Source organism: Tachypleus tridentatus, chromosome 13 (assembly GCF_004210375.1).
Source record: "Tachypleus tridentatus isolate NWPU-2018 chromosome 13, ASM421037v1, whole genome shotgun sequence".
NCBI lineage: Eukaryota > Metazoa > Arthropoda > Merostomata > Xiphosura > Limulidae > Tachypleus > Tachypleus tridentatus.
Genome location: NC_134837.1, coordinates 134,812,175 through 134,834,485, shown reverse-complemented (window position 1 = coordinate 134,834,485; position 22,311 = coordinate 134,812,175). Strand labels below are relative to the sequence as shown.

The window sequence follows — 22,311 nt, the reverse complement described above, 5'->3', positions numbered from 1 at the left end:
CATGTTTAGGAGTTTTAGTTTAAAAGCTCCTATAAGTGATAAGAAATTCTTGCTTCAAAATAAAATAGTTCCTTATGGAAACCATTGTTGTTGAAAAGAAAGTCGATTTACCCTTTTTTTTTTTTACCCAACTATGTTCTGTTTTATGCCATGTTGAGGAAAGGGCGACAGCATTTACTGGCAACAGTCTTCAGCTGTTTGGATTCGGAGAAACAACAGTGTACAGGTATGAAGAAGCAACATTGCTCTTCACGATGAGATGTTAACTTTGATGTTATTAGTTGGTTGCAGGAAGGTGGGAGGGGTCAGCTCGCGTGCATGACAAACGACGTCTGTTCTGTTAATAGCCTTTGATTGACACTCATGGGATCTTAGGATGTTTTCAGGTGCGCCTGTCTGGCGCCAATCTCCACTGGTGGTAATTCATTTCGTTACCATCGCTCTCGTTGATCGGTATCTAGGTAACGCGTATTGTTCTGGATTTGCGTGGCTTTAGATCATTAGTCTACTAAGAATTGTTGTTGTTCGATTGCTGGAAAATTGAAGGTGATAACACTTCGTATCATAAACTGTGATGTAGACTTCGAGGAGACAATTGATATATCGTCAAGTGTCAAATCATTACAAAGTTTTTCAGGTTGTCCATGTGTTTGTATGTTGTAAGTCATACAAAATCATCATACATTGTTCTCTTTTTTATTGTTTTTACACTACAGAACTAACTAAACCTTTAATTGTGTGCGTAATACTATAACATGCAAAAAAAGGTTAGTAACTGAGTTCTCAAAATATAATTGGTTTAAATACTTACCTGTAAAGCTGTTTAGTTAAGTAGGGTAACTTACCTGGCAGACGCTATCCCTTGTTTAATACATGTGAGGTTTGGTACAGTTGTTCGCCATTTATGAACGCGCGCACACACAATGCTCTAATTACGTTATGGGTAATAAAATATAAAAGACTGTATTCTGATAATACTTTATAATTCTGAACAAAAATAAGTCAATCATTAATTTATAGAATTAACTGGAATATTGATGGTATCTTTATATTTCCACACTATGTGGGCCATATGTTGTTAGAATGTATGTAACCAACGAAATAAAAGATCCACAACTAATTTCTATGTTTGAATAGTCAAACCACCTCATATGTAATTATAGAGTTAAGATATATTGTGTTAAACTATTAATCGTAAATTTTTGTAAGCGTTTGTACTTGAAAACAGTTTCAAGTGGTTAGTGAAAGTTCTCAAAATGATAAAGCTTTCTACGTTTTCATTATAAGGGTAAGATTAAAACATCTACATCACAGTGAAATATGCCAAGAAACTAATAATAAATATAATTATTTCAAGTTTTCTACACGGTTTATTAATCCTGTTTGTTTGGTGAAGACGAAAGATTAATTCTCGGAATTACTGACGGGGTTGGATGAAGTTTTCCCAAAAGGACGTTCAGAAACGGGAGACTATCATCCGTAAGACGATGTAGACACGTGGGTTGGTAGTTGAGGTAAAAAGAGTGGAAAAACGAACGAAAGAGAGTAGGATGATACTGTGATTTATATAAGGCTCTGGAGTTTAAGTTTGGAGGACCCTTACAAGGTGTTGGAGGTTAAGGTGTTTCTGGTTTGGACAGTATTTATTAAAAATCAGTCAAACTTAACGAAAGTTTTGAAACATATTCAGAAAGGGTGTTTCTAGTTAAAGCATGTTGTTAAGACAAATGTTTAACAATATGTTCATGTCACGTGTTTCTAATTGAAAGTATGCTAGTAGGTCTTCAGCTAGAAACATACATCAGGGCATTCTGTTAAATACTAGTCCTAACAACGTGCATTTCTAACTGAAGTCATGTTGGTAGGATTATTATTCAACGAAAAACACTGATGTGTTTCGTGTTGAAGGCATGTTTATAGGATTGGTATTTTATAGAATATCCTGAAGAATCTCAGCTGAAGCTATATTAGGACTGTTGTTTAACAGTATGCCTCGATGTTGTATGTTTCCAGCTAAAGACATGTTAGGACTAATATTTAACAGAATGCTCTGATGCTATATGTTTCTAGCTGAAGACATTTTAGGACTAGTATTTAACAGAATGCTCCGATGCTGTATGTTTCTAGCTGAAGATGTGTTGTTAGGACTAGTATTTAACAGAATGCCCTGATGCTGTAGTTGAAACATACAGAATGATCCGATGTTGTATGTTCCTAGCTAAAGACGTTGTTAGGGCTAGTATTCGACAGAATGCCCTAATGTTGTATGTTTCTAGCTGAAGAGATGTTAGGACTAGTATTTAGCAATGTTCTTATCACTTGTTGAATGCGGAAATCTTGCTTGCAGAATAAACAGCAAAATAAAAAGCAAAATTGTAAGAAATGAAAATATGTTTCTTATTTTGCCCATAGTCAACTCAGTTGAAATGATTAATCCATCTTCCAGTGCTTCCATGTGTATAGATCTTTCCAAGCCTAATTCCTCATTTCTTACTATCTTCTGATCAATATTTTGCTTGCATCACGTTCCTCTAATGCATGTGGTACACGGTATAATAGTGGCGACAGTCTGGCGCCACTGCCCAGGGTAAGGTTAGAAATATCTAGGTAGGTTTAATAATTATTGTTCCACAGAAGGGAAGTTCCTTCTCTGTGATTGGAACTTTCTTCTGGACGTAAATTCTAGTAGCTAAAAAATACGCATGATCAACTTTCGTGTGTGAAAAGTGTATGGATTTCGTGCAAGGAACGTGAAAGCAGGTTAAAGCGAGAAAAATGCATATAAAGCAATGAGAAAATAAAAGGTTTGGGTGAGCGTAGGGTAACAACCGATTAACTTCCCGTCTGTTATTGAAAACGTGAGTCATGGGAAACTGATTACTAGTGGGGGGAAAAGCCACACCCTTGAACCATATGCCAGTTATTGGATGTCTTTAAATAGTTTGCTGTTGTAACTTTTTTCCCCTCGATTTTCTTCTCTCTCAATTTCTAGTCTTTATAAAATGTTTACGAAGAGGAAGCACGTATATTTTATGTAAAGTAAAATACGTTTTTCATGAACTATAATTACCTGTTTTGAACTTCGATTTCAGCATAATGTAACGAGTTTTATTTATCACTACACACTTTTCGTGCGCAACTACATGCAGTGTATAGAGTTTAATAATTTCAGTTGTTTAAACTAGTGTCTAAAACTAAAACAAGTAACACGGGCATCATATGAATATGTATTAAGATTTTAGATTAAGTAACACGGGTATTAAAAGAGAATTTACTAAGACTGCCATGTCATAAAGCACTCAAATTCTATTTCCCACTCCAGCTGCTTGGGGTATGCTACGGTTTAAATAGAATATATTATTAGATTTCTAGTCTTGGTAAACTCGTATAATTTTGGCTTCTTCTCCAGATAGATGATTCCTTGATTATGTGGTGTACTATTACCTGGGAAACGTGGAAAGCTTTTATATTTTTGAATTTCCAACTGTTGTAAATTCCTCATTTTATATGTCTCTATCTGGATGGCCCTTGTATCTCAAGCTGATCCACATTCCTTTGTTTCTTTAGTGTGATTAAATACCAGAGATACTATCATTTGGAAATTGTACACACCTGATCTGAATAAATCTTAAATGATCTTAGTATGGGAATATAACATATAAGAGTCTGCATTACTTCCGTACAATTTAATACTTGAGGACAAGTTCTTCTGATTCCAGTAATCTTGTCGAGGTTCTTCTGTTAATAATATATAATTAAGTTTGATTTAATTAAATACCACCTGTCGCATCGTTTCATGCTTGCACTATTTCAATAGTTCCACCCTCTTTCCTCCAGTCTAACCTCTATTCCATCTTTTCCTTCAGCCTATATGCTATTTTCTTGACGATTTCTTACTAGGCTTGGAACATGAGTGTGTCAGATGGGCCCTTGAATCTCTTGGAGGTTATACCCATCTTGTTTGAGCAAAAAACATGTTTTCATTCTTCGCTGTTGTTTGGCAACCAAGCAAGCCCGTAAATTCTTGTTAAAGGACATCAAATTTCTCAACTTGATTTTTCAGAATATACTATGCTCGTAATGTTGTATTTTATTGCAAGCTTGCAGTTTTAAAATGTTTCCTATAAAATTTATGGATTAATATAAATATTATAAATAAATTATCCCTTTTTCGTGTGGATATAGGAAACATTTGGTCTTAGATTTGAAGCCATTTATTTTTGTTGTATGGGGTGAGCGTGGCCCAGTATTAACTGGCTAAACTGGGTATCCAAGAAACTACGATTTGCATCCTGCTATCGCAACATCTTCCTCTATACATTTGGCCTGTGGGTGTGTTAGAGGAGTGATGGTCAAATTTATTATTCGGTTAAGGTAGCACAAAAGTGAGCAATGGATGCTACTGATTAGCTGTTTTCCCATTAGACTATCAATCCAAAATTAGGGGCTCTAGCGCAGTCAGCCAGTTGTGTAGCTTGGCACGGTTATCCGAAAGAATAAAACGTTTTGTTGTTGATGAACGTTAAAGATTACTGCGATATATCTAAATTAGATGAGATAATCAGCAAAGTAAAAAATTATTTTTTCAGGTTAAAGCTTAAAAACAACCAATAATACGTTTTTTTTTTCTCCCTTTTTGTTTGTCTTGAAGCTAGTCTAAGGCGATTTTATACATGAATGCCATTGTAAGCTTTAGGTTTAAGATTCATCGTTTTTTGGTTGAAAAGGTTAAAAGAAACGAATGAAGTATTATTGCCTGGGTCTTAGATATGAAGTGAAAAGAACTATTTTCAACAATAAAATGCAAGTTGAAACTGGTTGTATTGAATATTTAATTATAGATAAATTTATTACGTTTGTTATACGTGTATAATTTACTGAATATAAAAGTTTTTAGTTCATTTCAGTTGAAGTAACTGGAACATGCATTATATACCCAGTGGCACAGCCCATTGTATAGCTTTGTGTTTAATTTCAAAACAAATGTATGTTAGAAGACAGAAACCAAAAAAGCTTTCATGTTTCTTCTGTATAAAACTTCTATAATTTATTTAATAAAAAGAGATTAACTCTTTCTACTTCTGGGTTTTCTGAATAAAAACACATAGTAATAGATTTTCTGTTTTGTTTTTCTCCTGCCTATAGCAATCTCTAAAGAGGAGATTATTCCGGAGTTTGATCACGAAAACGAGGTAAGTTCATTTGTTTCCCGTACATTTAATAACATTTTATCATAGAGTGGTATTTAATAAAGGTTTCCCGTAGAGTAAAACCACTGGACTTGAAGATATGTTATTTGATTAATGTTTAGCCAACATCGCATTGTCGTTAACACAGTTGAAAATGAAGCACAGGAAGCGGATGGTTAAATATGTGTGGAGTGGTGGTGACACGAGGAGTTATCGCATGGTTGCCCTCAACACTGTCATCATTATTACGTAAAGTTGATGCCGAACTTTGATAGTTATTACGTGGTTGTATTTAATTATATTATCATTGTACCGTGGATAACATCAAGTTTTAGAATACATATGGTTTTTGATTAAGGTTGTGTTTATTTTTGTCTTCTCATGTTTTAACTATTTTTCATTCTATATACAAAATAATGAACCTTGTTCTTTATTAACCCTAAAAACCTTTTTCAGAATTTCAGCAATACTTTTGTATTATTTCAACTCCAATAGGGTTTATGGAGTTTCCCTACCTTTTCATTTTTTCTTCAAGGTTATTGCATAGATTTGAATTGGGAGATATAAAGTTAACTAATGATTGACAGATTTAAAATAAGTATATTCACAAGGAACAGCAACATGTTGACTCAGTGCGTTAAACTGTTTTCAACATTATCATCGTATATATATATATATATATAAGTTTGTTTCATAAACGTTCTAATTCTTTTTTAAAATAAGTTTATGCTCTTAATGTACAAATAAAATCAGTGGTTTCAGTATCTGTTGTTTTTTTACATGTATTTTAAAATTAAATTTTGCAGAAGGTTTAAGAGAGGACGCTGTCCTATGTGGCATATAAATCAGCATTGTTAACCCTCGAATATCCGACTTATTTTTGTAATAATCAATACCATTGAGGTTCACACGTGACGTCACGTAGAGGAATGTTATGTTGTAACACTCCCGGAAACATTGCGTGAAATATTTTTTAATATAAAATTCACGGAGAGTCCCAAAAAGAACAAATGGGGGGGGGTAATTGTAGTATTGTTTTCTTACCCTTTACTTGCCTCCACCCCCAGTGACTCAGGGATAAATATTCAATCTTACGACGCTAGAAATCAGGTACTGATGACCGTGTTTGGAAGAGCACAGATTTGTAACTTTTTGCTTAACCAAAACCAAAAGAAACCTTTGTATGTCTGTAATTCTTACGTTATAAGAGATTCTGCAACTCAGTTATTAAACATCAAGATTAGGGCATAAATATTTTAGATAATTTTATTTTACAGAACTGATTTGAGTCTTAACGCAATTAGTAATTCTCGGGTCAAGATAGGTTAGTAGTAAATTCTGTTGAAAGCTGCTATATCGTTTCTGAAACGGCGTTGTTTACTGTTTCCGATTCTATTCGAGTGTATAAATCATTTTTGAATAAACCTTCCCAAAAGTGAATTAATAGCATCTTGTTGTTGTTTGTCTGTCTATTATCTTACTTTATCCTAGATATATTAAGTTACCCTTAAAAGTGATCTAACTTGTTAACTGCATACGGCAATTAAACTTTCAGTGTTTCAAGGAAATTTGCACTTAAACGTTCTTGTTCTTATATAATTTATGCTAATTTTATAAAATAGGTGGCACTCCAGTCACGATCCACAGAAACGCACGTTTTTGGTACACAGATTTCTTTCAAAAGAAAACAAAGTTGTTTGGAAACATTTATCGTGAATTACGAGTGTGCACAGGTTAATGCAGATGCTAGAGCATTTGTGAACAACTTAAGGTACTGATGTAGCTGTTCTAATTTTAAATGATGGATGTCTAAAAATATTAAACAGACGTCATCGAAATTACCAGTTTGTATACAGTGGTTTCGTGTAGCTTTTGGCGGAAAATTATAACATGAAGAAAAAATGTCACCTTTTTTGTGTCAGATAATTAGGCAAAAAATATACTAGTATCGCACAAGTACGACAAAGATTAAGTGCATTGTATTGTATTGTATTCAAGCGATGTGGAGACTCGCCACGTTGTATTATTACATGTCGCCAAGTCTGGTCGTGGTTAGAGCGCTCAACTTGCAACGTGAAGGTCGCGAGCTCAAATCACCGTTCCATCAAACATGCCTTCCCTCTAGTTTTACACTTCTAAATTAAGGACGGCTAGCGCAGATACTCTCGTGCAGCTTTACGCGAAATTCGAAACATACTAAACTAATCGATACATGCTTTATTGAAAACCCTGCAACATTACAATAGCCCAGCGTAGTTTTCATTAAAAAGGCTCCGTGATAAATGTAACATGTCCGAACATACCACTCCTCCTTACATGCTTTCCATAAGTTACCTAGTGTATACCCGTTTCAATAATCCTATTGCACAAACATATATTGGCGCTTCTACTGGCATCTTGACCAATAGTCTTTGTGTGGAATAGCGTGAATAACCTGTTAATTCATTATCTGTTTATGTTATGTGAAAGCTAAACAAATATGTTATGGAAGAAAGTTGAGCACACATGAATTGTATCGCTTTTCCGGAAAGAGATTCTTATTCATGATGTTGCCTCGATCATGTGAACGACTTTGCTCACCTTTTACAAAACGCCACACATTTCTTTCTACGACTTGTTGTATCTCTATTTTCGGTTGGTCTTGGCGCTCACAGTTGATCCATATTATTTTGTTTTTCAGTGTCTTTAAGTATTGAGCATGTCTTTATGATGTAATTGTATGACTATTTTATATTGGAAAAGGCAGCTACATACCATTTCTGAAAGCGATAACTTTGTAAGATTTAAAACTACTCATCGCCATATGCAGTCAATGTTTGAGAAAAGTACTTGTGACTAATGTAACATAAAGTAAAAGCAAACGTGTTGATAAAGACAGGTTGCTAGCATGACTTAACTTTCTCTTTAACCTTCAGGTTACCGATTTGTTTATAAACCGCTCGTAAAGGTAGGGTCCATATGTTGCATCTTAATGAGATTCGGTAGACATTCTGCCATCACAATCCATTAACACTTCTCTTGTTAATTTCAGTCAGTCAGCTTATTACATGAGTGTTAGTCAGCTGAATTATTGTGTCATTCAGCTGGTTAATTGAGCGTCACTCATCTGAATAATTCAGTGTCAGTCTGTCGTTAATAGGCTAGGATCGTGAATAGTTCATGGCCCGTTATTATAAAAACGCACTCCACGTATTGTGACACTAGTGCGCTATAAGTGTAACAGTCAAATCTCATTATTCGATCATACCAAAATAGTCCAATAACTGGCTGTGGATGTAGACTGGAAAGAAGAAAGGGAGAAAATTTGTTGTGATAGAAGTAACTCCTCGAAAAAACTTTATCAATCATTACAGTTGGATTTTTGGTCAGTTTGACCATGTGTTTACAAGTATGTTTAATAAACCTCAAATCTTCAGGGTTTTTTCAAAGCTTCTTTTTTACCATTCACAGCTGACGAGAACCATGTATTAAAGTAATTTACATTTGATTTGTTATAACACTGCTCAAACAATGTGGGTGACTTCACTTGTTTGTTTAAACAACGTACATAAGAGACACAACTAGTAATATCAATACTGGTAATCTTTTTCTTGCTTTGTGTGTGACTCGTGTTATTAGTCTGTGATTATAAAACTGTGGACTAACAAACAACTTTATACATTAATAATTAAAAAATTTGTTCAGAAAGTCCAACCCTATTGTACTTCCACAGTAAGCTTGCAAGTTTGTTTATTAATCTAGACATTTGTTTGAAAAAAAAGAAAAAAGATAATGAAATAAGGGATATCTCTGTCAGTTACATCTTCTAATCTAGTGTTTAACTCTCGATTTTGTTTCTCCCAGCACATTCTGCAGGTAATTCCAGTTCATCGATTTTGATTTATAAACTGTCGTTGGTTTTAGTTTAGTAATGTTGCAAACAGTATCTTTCGGTGAACTCATCTGAGTTGATAATCAACGATATTTCTGTTTTTAAACTTGTCTTTGTCAAATGTAAAATCAACAGGATCACTAAAGGTTGCTGCCCTCCCCTCCTCGACCAAACAAAAGTCTTTTATTTAGTGGGGATTTGCCAGACTGTATACTGTTCTAATATACATATTATTCACGTGTATGTTGATGTATGTTTGTTTATACCCCTTCTGTGAGGGTGAATTAGTTAAGAAAAAAGAGAGAATCCGACTCGCAATCTGCTGGTCGCGGGATCTAATCCCGTAGCTGAATCTGCTCATCCTTTCAGCCGCTGTGGCGTTATAATGTTTCAGTCAATCCAACTATTCATTGGTAAAAGAGCAGTATAAGAGTTGTTGGTGATTAGTGCTAATTTGCTGTCTCCTCTCTAGTCTGTGATTTGAAAATTAGGGACGACTGGCGCAGATATCCTCCGAGTACTTTCGTGGAGATTGACAAGCAGACGGAAATATGAGAACGAGGTTATACTTGTATCAGACCAAGTGTCAATGAAACTTTGTAGAATGGACGGCAACTGCCTGTTGTGGAGACACAAGTGTAGAGGACGACATTTCGAAAGCCTTCCGCCTTTCGTCTTCAGGCCCAAGATGAAAGGCGGAAGATTTTCAAAACGTCGTCTTCTACACTTGTGTCTCCACAACAGGCAATTGCCGTCCATTCTACAAAATTTCATCATGAATACTCACTCTGCCTAAACAATCTATCAAAGAAAGACCAAGTATCTTTTGAATCATCGTGTACATCTGAACGGTGTGTTTGTATCATTAATCTGTAGCGTTTCGGATATAGAATGGGAAGTTAAAAAGCAAACAACACACAAACTACATTGGGGAACCACTGTGATAGCTTATCCCGTGCTTTTCGTGTCGTTGAAACTTGTGCACGTGTTGATGTAGTCTGGAAACGAGTGAATCCTCCGCTGCTCTTTGGACGCATCATTTCAGTTTAGATTGAAACATTTTAAGTCATAAAAATACGTCATCAAGAGACTGTAACATTGGATCCGTTCCTCTGTTGTCTGTATTATTTAGAGAATAAGCCAAAGTAACTGTAATTTAGTTTGGAAAATATAGTAGTTCGTGATCAGAGTATACTTACCTCTCAATTTAGTTTGTAAAATATAGTAGTTCGTGATCAGAGTATACTTACCTCTCAATTTAGTTTGTAAAATATAGTAGTTCGTGATCAGAGTATACTTACCTCTCAATTTAGTTTGTAAAATATAGTAGTTCGTGATCAGAGTATACTTACCTCTCAATTTAGTTTGTAAAATATAGTAGTTCGTGATCAGAGTATACTTACCTCTCAATTTAGTTTGTAAAATATAGTAGTTCGTGATCAGAGTATACTTACCTCTCAATTTAGTTTGTAAAATATAGTAGTTCGTGATCAGAGTATACTTACCTCTCAATTTAGTTTGTAAAATATAGTAGTTCGTGATCAGAGTATACTTACCTCTCAATTTAGTTTGTAAAATATAGTAGTTCGTGATCAGAGTATACTTACCTCTCAATTTAGTTTGTAAAATATAGTAGTTCGTGATCAGAGTATACTTACCTCTCGAGAGATGAATATTTTATAACAGAACAAATGTTTCTGTCATCCTGAATTACTGAATTTCAGTACGGTGTACGGACGGAATAATCTGCGTATTTGGCTGGTGTTTTTGTCGTCTGTGAAAGATATTCGACAAGGCTCGTTAACATCATACCTCTGAAGTAACTCGGTTTAAGAGGAAACTGTTTCAAGTGTGTAACGTTAATACTAACATCTGTTACACATTTTTCTAGAAGACAAAGATAATTCACGCTCACATGTTTAAAACTCACGTCTAAAGAACTCAGGGTATCATTACATGGCGATACATTTTTGATTCTACAGAATATCGTATACCATTATGGAAAGTATATTGTTTAGTTATCACCACTTGGCGTTTGTTTCTAAAGAATATTGGATCTCATTATAGGAAGCATATAACTTAATTATCATCACTTGGTATTTGTTTGTAGGGAATATCCTTATGGGAAGTATATTGTTTAGTTATCACCATTTGTTGTTTGTTTGTAGGGAATATCGAATGTTCTTATGGGAAGTATATTGTTTAGTCATCACTACTTGGCCTTTATTTCTAAAGAATGTCGGATATTATTATGGGAAGTACATTGTTCATAATATTCCCAAGTCATTAACGTTTAATGAATAATTAACCAGCCTGTTCTACTGTATAATATGGAGATGACACGCCATTGTCTCCTTGTTTGGTCACATAGTTAAGAAAAAATAGGTGTACTCAGTTCTTCTCCTGCTGTAAATCATCTCTTCTTTCGTTAATTTTTTTTTATAAATTGTACTCGCAGATTACAGCTTCTAGTTCTCTTTCCATGTTAACGGCCGTAGTATGTATGTATATACAGACTTGGACTCTGTGGGATAACTTCTTCTGAAGTCAGGTTGCTGATTAGTTATATCCCACCACTAGAGAGCAGTTTACGTAAAGTATAGAAGAAGCAAATCGACATTTCATCACCCCTACTTTATTTAATATTCTACAAAAGGTTTAAGTGCAATGTTTCAAGTTATTTTTGGTGTAGGATAGCAATAGAATAATAAGTATTAATAGTAACAACAATAAAAGGTTGTTTAAGCAGTTTTTTTTTCCTTCTAAGCGTAACGTGTTTTTTGTTTTTTTTTCATTTTAATATGTGTACAGCCTTAACAAAGGTTTTTAATTTTAAAGTATTGTTTGAACCGAATCTTTATTCTTTATGGTGCCTTCAGCCCGAACGTTTATATTACAGTTATGAGCAGTCCTTGCGATCCATATTATGAACCACTATCGCAGTGTATAAGAATTTCAATTGTCGATTACTACCGTGCGTTTGTTACTGCAGATGTAATACACAGCAGCACATTATTATTATTATTACTAAACGGCCATTCATTCTGTCGTAATTATTACGTCCGATACTAATAATTAAGGTTAACATGGTAATGTACATATACCTTGTTTATATTGATATTTGTTATGCTACACTCGGTATTATGTGACTGTGTGTTTTGTCGTTCAAATGGCTCCTCGGTTTGTAAATGTGCAGTGCATTTTCCATTTACATATAATGCTTCTTCAGAAGATATGCCGTTCATTTCTCTCCCCGCTGACAACCATTAATTTGAATTAAACCTTAGACAAATAGAACAAGAACACGCGAAGACTTCCCTTGATAACCAAACTACATAATATATGAGGCTTCAAGTTGCTTTGGAAAACATTCAGAAGGAATGTTTTGCTCATTTCGACAAGCAGAATACGAGAGGAAAAGAAGGAAACATGCTAGACTCGAGCATTAGAAAAGTAAACATAGCAGTATATTTTCATTTATTGTTTGACCTTTTCTCGTGGATTGGTTGGCTAGCGTTCAGTCCTATATATGTTAGGTAATAGTTTGGAATCTGAAAACTCTGACCAATAGAGTTCGAAACGGAAATCATTAATTAAGACAGATAGAAACGGAAAATAGGGTTAAGTCAGTTCGAAGTCAAAAACAGTAGTTAAATAAATCTGTTCAAAGCCGAAATCTGTTGTCTAGGCAGTTTGAAACCGGAAGCCCTTTTGGAATATCACGTGCAAAACCTGATAGCGTGAAAGGCGTCTACAGTAAGAAACCGAATTCTTAACACGAACCAAACTAATAGTGCTGGTGAAGTAGGAATAGCTGCAGTTGCTTGGTGTTTTCGTTTATCTTGCCTGAAGTAGAGGTAACGTATAGTTTCTTGGTTCTCTCGTACATCCAGTTATCATAGCTTCATGGTTCTATCGTACATAGTTTCTTTGTTCTGCCGTACATCCAGTTATCCTATCGTTTCTTGGTACTATTTTATATCTAGTGCCATTTAATTTGTCAAGTCTATCGTAAACCGAATTATCCGGATATTGCTTGGTTGTACATCAAGTTGTTCTATGGTTTCTTGAATTTATGATATACCCAGTTATTCTATGGGTTCGTGGTTCTATCGTACATCGAGCTATCCCATGATTTCTTGGTTCTGTTGTATATTGAGTTATTCTGTGATTTCTTTGTTTTGTCATACATTATGTCTGAGCTATGGTTGTGACAGTTGTATGTTACCATTACATAACGAATCCTCGAAGAAGGCTTATATGCTTTTCTAAATATATTTTTGTAATTTTATGGTGGAGTTCGTTTAAACAGTGGTTGTAGGCTTTGCAGTCGTGTTGTTTTATTCGAATGCAAAGCCTTCTACTGGTTGATCCAGACTGGGTTACATTTTGAGCACATAAGCTCAAATACTACAAGCGAAGTGTTCAATGCATGTTGCTTATCTTTAAAGTTGGAGAGCTTTTTACCTAGACTGTGCTTAAATACATTTTGAATGAACATGAGTAAATAAACCTGTTTGATAATTTTCTTCTCAATCAAATATGACACAGTAGAATAGGCTTACAGTAACAGCTTTCTTCGAAGTATATAATAGCTAAAGACTCCTTCTGTTGTTATGTTACCTGTTCCAAAGAAAACTATTACATTACATTACGTTATGTGAGAAAGAGCATTATTGACCGGAAGTGTTCTGAGCTGAGCAAAATGAGCTCTTGATATGAAAGTTATCGGGTAGAGAGGGGATTATTTTCTATTTGTATTAATGTTTCTCACTCATCACTGATGTGGCTTTTAAGAATAGATATTTATTTACAACTTAAAAAGAAGAGACAACCACCTTAGCTAAGTAGACGCAGATTGAATTCATTGCTTCATTCCGCTAACGCTAGTATCAGTAAATAAAGTAAGGATTTGGTGATAGTGATCACTAAGTGTTCGTGTTGCAAGTGCTTAGTTCAACTTTGTTGTTACACTTGGGTTCTTTTTTTGTTTCTTAGCGCTCTTTCCTTAGCGGAGAATAATTGTAAAATACAGATTATTTTGGAAGTCATTTTAAAGCAGATTTTAAAATTTTGACGTCAGACATTTTTTTTTGTATTGCTAGACAAATATTAGGGGCCACTGAAATTTCTCCGTAAACGTCACGTGCTTCTAGAATCCAAATAAGATACAGTTAGAGGTGCACAGGATAAAACAACATTTGCCATTTTTAATTCTGAGTAATAATATGCAAGCATGTATATCTTATGCTTGATGAGCAAACTTTGTAAACATAAACGACTACAATAGTTTCGTTTCCTCTTTTTCTTAATTTTGACTAGAAAGTTACCGGTTTCTGTACGAAATTTAGGTTTGACTTGCAAAATTAGGTATTTTTAATAACAACAAAAATGTTGGATTTGCAGAGTTAAGCACCAAGATAAGCACTAAATATTTAAAACGAGACGATATTTTAGCCAGATTTGTGGCCTACACTCATGCCAACCATGGGTTAACATTGGAAAATGTTTGGGAAATATTTTAGACTGTTCGTACATGTCTATCTCTTATGACTTAGCAAACTCCATTAAAGCAGGCGCCTGGCATGGCCTAGCGCGTTAAGGCGTGCGCTTCGTAATCTGGGGGTCGCGGGTTCGCGCCAGAGTCGCGCCAAACATGCTCGCCCTCCTAGCCGTGGGGGCGTTATAATGTGACGGTCAATCCCACTATTTGTTGGTAAAAGAGTAGCCCAAGAGTTGGCGGTGGGTGGTGATGACTAGCTGCCTTCCCTCTAGTCTTACACTGCTAAATTAGGGACGGCTAGCACAGATAGCCCTCGAGTAGCTTTGTGCGAAATTCCAAAACAAACAAACAAACAAACAAACCATTAAAGCATGCCTACCTGTAAATCCGTATTGATTAACGAGCAAATTAAAAGAAAATGTGTGGTTTACCAAATCAGATTTATATAGAATTATACATGGAATTTTCTATCTAATAGTTTTATTTACGAACGTGCCCTTTTACTGGAACCTTCAATGTACGTTGTTGCTTGATGAAGGTTTCTCGTAAGTGGCCCGAGAGCTTGCAAATAAAAACTACTGTAACGCAGAGTAAAGCCTGTGTATAATCCTACATACTCAGTTTACTTAAGTGTCTTCAAACTAAAGTCAGGCTTGCATTAAATGAACATCCTAAGGCTTGATATCTTATCGTGCATTTACCTACTCAGCAAATATTCTTTTGTTCCTCAAATTTTTATTTCACTTTAAACACTAAATTCGTGAGATTCGAAAATAGAACAATTTCAGTTTTGAGACTAACATCATATATTGTTAGGAACATACGGTAGAAAATATTCTGAGAACAAAACATCTTAATTATTGAAGCTAGTATTGTACGACATTAAATGAAGTGACGAATGAAATGCCCCTAGATGCTCCTAAAGTGTTATTAAGAAAACTGAAAGTGAAACACTTCCGATGTTTCTTCTAAATTAGTTTACCTAGAATGTTTCTTAAGATCAGTGAGTAAGTGCTAGCAGTGGTTCCGTTTCTAAAGCATGTCATGAAATCGGATATTTTCAAAGTTTCTCACTTTTCGATGTTTATCAGTCTTCACTTCCTTTATATAGGAATCTATGCTATATTTATACATATACAGTAATAGGATTTTGTCTTGTTACGTGAAAGGCGTCTGCAGTAAGAAATCGAATTCTTAGCACGAACCAAACTGGATGAGAGTACTGGTGAAGGATGAATAGCTGCAGTTGCTTGGTGTTTTTTTTTATCGTGCTTGAAGTAGAGGTAACGTGTAGCTTCTTGGTTCTCTCGTACATATAGTTATCATAGCTTCATGGTTCTATCGTACATAGAGTTATCCTATTGTTTCTTGGTTCTGTCGTACATCTAGTTATCCTATAGTTTCTTGGTTCTGTCGTACATCCAGTTACCCTATTGTTTCTTGGTTCTGTCGTACATCCAGTTACCCTATTGTTTCTTGGTTCTATTATATATCTAGTGCCCTTTAATTTGTTAAGTATATCGTAAACCGAATTTTAGGAAGACCAGAACATAATCAGGTCGTTTAATTGTTTGTTTTTACTATAATGCTAGGTAATGATACATATGGTATTGGAATTAATAAGGCAACTACCATGTTTAAATATATTTGATTTTCTTATTGAATAATGTAATCACACGTCTTTCTGTGGCCCTCCACTATCGCAACGGTATGTCTGCGGACTCACTCTGCTAAAACTGGGTTTCGATACCCGTGGTGGGCAGATCACAGATAGCCCATTGTGTAGGTTTGTGCTTAATTCCAAACAAACCAAACCAAAGCCTTTCATGTCGTCATCCTCCTACAGTGGCACAGCAGTATTTCTGCGGACTTACCACGCTAGAAACAGAGTTTATACTTATGGTGGACAGGGCGCAGTTAACCAAATGTGTGGCTTTATTAACTACAAACAAACAAACACTTTTCTGTTGTGTATATGTACTGTGCACAGACTGACTACTCTGCTAGGATTCTGTATAATTACGTGATATTACCTTTTGCTGTGACAACAGCTTTGTTTCAGCATAAGCTGTAAAAATGCTTGGAAGCATGCTGTTCGAATGTAACTCACTAATCGATGAATATTCTCTGCAGTGTTGGTCAGAAGAGATTATTAATGCGATAGTTAACCTCATCCCAACAGTACAAAGTTGAAATTCTTTAATTCTGCTGTCCAATGAATTTTAATGATGTCACTCGAATTTTATTCTACTCATTTTAGAACAATACGAGCGCTTAGGTTATCTTAAGAGATACTTAAGTGATTTGGGTGAAAATTTACCAGTTTTGGTTGGACTTTATCGTCAATGACACAGGCCTGCGAATTTAAACTTCATAAATTCGTGATGACGAGAAACCCACTTAAAGTAAAAGTGTATCTTGGGATGGCTGACTTGGGTGTTAACTTGAAGATGACCTAAGAAGGTCGAAACGTTGTTCTCTGCTTTATTAGTAACATTGTTAATACCCTTACCAGCCATCCGGAGATACATTTAAATTTCATAAAAGTTGTTTTAATTTTAATAACGGATTTTTCATAATTCAATTAAGCAGATTTCGAAAATAATATTCTTTTGTCTAGCATCTAGGTATTTTTTGTTCTTACAAATCGGGAAGAAAATTATTTTACTTGGGTCAAATAATTATTTCGTTTATCACAATGAACATTTTTATTATCATGTTTGTAAACAAAAATACAAATAAGGTGAAGAAAGGTGAAGAACATCGATATCAAACGAATATGAATCATCATTGTTTGTGGAATCTACGTCTTTTAGTCTCAAAGCTACGTATTGTGATCTTTGTTTTATGCATTGTCTGAATCAACAAGCAGGAGTAATCACCAATCATGCTGATGTTCCATTTCCCATGATACCTCCTCTTCATTTCCCTTCTTTCCTCTTGTTCTTTTACGATAGCACCGAGATTTTCAGGGAAATGGTCAATTTGCGAATGTAAGAAGTGAACTTTCAAGCTCGTATTACAGCCCATCTCTGTGAATTTATCAAGTATGGTATTGATAATAATTTTGTAATTTGGGCCCTTGTTGTTTCCAAAAAAATTGTGAATACCATCTTCAAGGGCAATCCACGTTTCTTTTTCAACTTTCTTCATTTTTCTTTCATCCGAAGTCAATTTCCTAATCTGAGGCCCAACAAAAATCCCTTCTTTAAGTTTCACTTCTGAAAGATCTGGGAACTGCACACATAGATACTTGAAAAACGTCGCCGTCTGCGTGTAAGGCCTTCATAAGGTGTTTCATTAAGCCTAATTTTATGTGAATCAGAAGTAACAGGACTTTCTTTGTGTCCACCAAACATATTCGTTCAATGTTTTTCCATCCTGGTATCAGGCTGTCTCTGCGTGGCTATTACATCTTGATCCATTCCTGATTTCGTGCTGTACTGTCCCATTCACCCGAAAACATTAGAACTTAGAATGACCAGATTATTGACCCAATAACATACAAAATTCTTGCACTTTACATGAGCAAAAAAAAACAGTTGTCATCTCCTGGGTTTCTAGGCATCTACCAAACCACTGAAATTCCAAGAGGCAAATACTTTTACAACATTGTTTCAAGTCTTCTAAAATACGGGTAATAAACGTTTTTGATGGATTCTATAATATTTTTCCTTTGTTTCTTTACAGCAACTTTATAACAAATACAACACATATGTTTGGGTCATTTACACATCCTCTTGTTGCCATAGCGACGAACAAATAATATTTAAAAGAAAAAATAGTGTCAAAATGAACGCACAAACGAAAACTATCCAGAAATCCGAGGGTCGCGGGGTCAAATCCCAGTCACACCAAACATACTTGCTCTTTCAGCCGTGGAGCGTTATAATGTTACTGCCAATCCCACTATTCGTTGGTAAGAGTAGCACAAGAGTTGGCGATGAGTGTTGATGACTAGCTGCCTTTTCTCTAGTCTTACACTGCTAAGTTAGGGACGTTTAGCGCAGATAGCCCTCGTGTAACTTTGCTCAAAATTCAAAAAACAAACAAATATATATTAGTGATATATTTGTTGTGGGTTCGAGAGTAATGGATAAGACTCGCGTTGCGGTTGGTCTAGAGAGAGAAATCTGTAGCTAGTGGTTGTCGATATTTTAAACATACCAAATCTTACCCGATATCAATGAAAATGATTCACTTATGTAAAAGTACATATGATATTTGTGAAAAAAGGATATCATTTTCGTATTCAGGGTACAAGAATTATCGTAGGACATGTAAAATTGTTAAAACAATAAAACCACCGCAGACCTGTGTACTGTTTGATAGGTACGTTCTGTATATTGTTTGCCTGTATAAAAAAAATACAACCAATAAAGAACAAGAGTCAAGCCTCGTTACGAGGACAACACCCACACTAATACACCACTTTTGTACTTTCAAAATAAAACAAACTTTTAGTAAAGTGCTTTGTTTGGGTTTTCCATTATTTTTCACTACCAGCATTACAAGTAATAACACTTAAAACATTATGTTTGAATGTGACACAATTTTCATTAATAAACAGTTGATATCAAAAGTACTCCTTTTGTATTGCTACTGTTGACAGAATTTGGTGTCGAACGTTTTTGAAGATCTAGTCAAAGTAAATTGTCATTTTATTAGAAAGATACCAACTATCATGTCCATGTAGAAGTCGAAGACGAGTATGATTTAATCAGTTCACGTGATATTTGTATTTACGGAGCTCCCTAATCGTCTGTTTAATTACGAATTCATTCTGTTTTGCAATTGTAATTAATTTGTAGAGAATTTTAGTAACACAACTAATTAAAATATTATTAACAGGAAAGCTTCACTAATTTACGTCTAAAGAACTGTGTAAGCTGTGATTTGAATAAGTACAACAGTGTTGCCTCTAGACAGTTTAACTTGTTTGGCACGTTCGAATGACTTCACTTTCGTAGAGAGGGTGTGTGTGTGTTTCTTATAGCAAAGTTACATTGGGCTGTCTGCTGAGTTTACCGAGCGGAATCGAACCCCTGATTTTAGCGTTGTAAGTCTGTAGACTTACCGCTGTACTAGCGGAGGACTTTTCGTATAGAAATCAAGATATTTAAATAAGTTATATTTTTCTTAACCTATACGAACTTGCGTATATTTGATTAAGTACGATAGAAAGCTGTCATTTATATCACTTTTAGAGAATAGCTGAAGTTTGTGCAACATTAACTGTTATGTTTGTCACATATACTCTTCAAAAAAAGAAACGCAAAAGGCAAAATATGAGACAAATTGTTAACAAGTTTATTCCGGGTAGTTCTGTATGACATGTGTGAAACTTTGCACATTCACTGCTGGACATCCAAAGTCTGCAAAGGCAAAGTCCACGCTCACTAGGTGAAGTTTAACGTCACTCAACGTCAATAACGAGTATGCCCCCCGTGAGCATCAATAACTGCTTGGCATCTCCTGCCCTTGGAAGCGATGAGATGACGAATCACATCCTGTGGAATGGCTGTCCACTCAGCCTGCAAAGCTGCTGCAAGCTGAGGTAGAGTCTGCGGTTGAGGTTGTCGCCGTCGCAGACGTCGGTCCAACTCGTCCCAAAGATGTTCGATGGGGTTTAAATCTGGTGTTCTGGAGGGCCAGGGAAGAACGTTGATGTTGTGGTGTCTAAAGAAGACAGTGGTGAGTCGGGCTGTGTGAGGACGGGCGTTGTCATGTTGAAAAACGTCGTTGACGTTCACCATGATGGGTTGCACATGGGGCCTAAGAATCTCATCGACGTATCGTTGAGCCGTAAGATTCCCTCGAATGTGCAAAAGGTCTGTTCTGGCATTGTAGGCGATGGCAGCTCACATCATGACGCTGCCACCACCAAATCTATCAACATCCTGCACACAGTTTGCTGCAAAACGTTCACCTCGGCAACGGTAAACACGGATTCTTCCATCCTGCCTACGAAGCATAAAACGTAATTCATCGCTGAACCAAACATGCCTCCATCGTCGATGAGGCCATACCCGATGTGCCCGAGTCCACTGCAGCCGTGCTTGACGATGTTGCTGGGTGAGGATGACGCCTCTGACTGAACGTCGAGGTCGGTTTCCTGCATCTCGTAGACGGTTGCGTACGGTCTGATCGGAAATCCTACGCAGCCCTGGTATGATTGAGGCAGTAGATGTCGCAGTGGTGGTCCTATCCCGAAGGTGACGTAACCGGATGTTGCGATCTTGTGCGGGCGTGGTCACACGAGGTCTGCCTGATCGTGGACAGTCACGAGTTGATCCATGTTGTTGGTGACGATTCCATAGCCTTGTGATGGTGCTTGGGTGGACATTCACAGCTCTGGCAATATCTGATCGAGATTCGCCTGCTTCCAAGCGACCAATGGCGTTGTTGCGTTGTGCTTCAGTCAGTCTTGGCGTAACTGTATTGCGTGTCGGTGGCTTAACACTGAGCTATGGAAACCGAGAACCCGTCACTTTTATAGGGATTTTGCACATGTTGCACTTGCAGAACATGCAGATCTCTCAAACAGATTTATTGGACACGCATGCATTTTGGCTTAAAATCCGATGTTTTCCTCCGTTTTTAAAGTGCACAACTTTTATTGTCATTTTGGTCTGACAATCAGTGCCTTAACACGTGTAACATCACATACTCTAAGCTTGTAACGTTATTACATATATTTCTCTTTAAAATAACAAAAATATCCCATTTGCGTTTCTTGTTTTGAAGAGTATACCTTTGTCATTGAAAGAACGATGCGTGCTAGCTCTTTTATAGAGAAACGTAGTATTCCTTTTGGCTAATTATACAGTATTATTTTTATGTTTATACGAGTGCTTTGTTCTATACGAGTGACAATCTACGTCGTTTATAACATTAACTTTACATAAGGAAAGAGACAAGGAAACACATTACAGTTAATTCTTTACCTTTTTGTGACTTATAAATGACGGAATGCCATTACTTCTCAACACAAAACTTCCAACAGGCGCCTGAAAATGCAGAATGTAACAGTGTCTTAGGTAATGCAAAACGTAACAGACCAAAATGACAGTGTACCATTTTTGTTATCATAATGTAACAGTGACCAAATTAACTGTTGTACTTTTGTCATATTTTAGAACGTAGCAGTGACCAAGGTGACATTAAATGGCATCGATGGTGGCCGGAGAGAAGTGCTGTGTCCACCGTCGACCACCACCCTTACTACGCAGCTGTCGGACACAGTGGATAACGGCTGTACACGGGAGCTGAACGGTAACATCCCCTTGGAAGATGTGACTCTCGCTGGACAGGCTCCACCACCATCCCAGTCTCCTAGAACGAGTTCCAGCCAATGTCACTTGAATAGCTACTTTAAAAAACTCTCAGGTTTGATATTTCAAGTTTCCGTCTATTTCACAACTGATACCTTCATATAATATACAGGGAGATGCAAAAGTTATTTGTTAGCCACACCCTGATTATGTCTATCAAAAGACGTGTGAATTCCATTAGTTTCCCTCTTTTTTTGTTTGTTACAACTTGCTTTGCTTTTCCGATCACAGTTGATGAGCTATGAATTCGATGAAACTACTTTGTTGTAGTGGAAGTAAGTAATCAAAGAATATAGTATGACTCTACGTCATCGTTTCTTCACTGAAATTCATGTGTTGGTGAAGGAAAGAAATCCACGACTGATTGAAATCCCTAGCCTTATGACAGTATGTAGAAGTGATTCCGTTATGACA

The 22,311-nt window shown here is 36.0% G+C and overlaps 1 protein-coding gene across 2 annotated transcripts in view; it reads left to right on the top strand.

Annotated features, from left to right (window-relative positions):
- Nucleotides 1-22,311, top strand: part of LOC143241005 (cyclin-dependent kinase 14-like) — a 124,836-nt gene that overhangs the window by 31,383 nt on the left and 71,142 nt on the right. For both annotated transcript variants that reach the window (XR_013022135.1, XM_076484408.1), the window contains exons 3-4: nt 5,146-5,192; nt 21,703-21,952. Coding sequence is in view for 1 of the 2 variants with exons in the window: in XM_076484408.1 (XP_076340523.1) it covers nt 5,146-5,192; nt 21,703-21,952 (297 nt within the window). In the remaining variant the exon portion in view is untranslated. The remainder of the gene's footprint in view (nt 1-5,145; nt 5,193-21,702; nt 21,953-22,311) is intronic.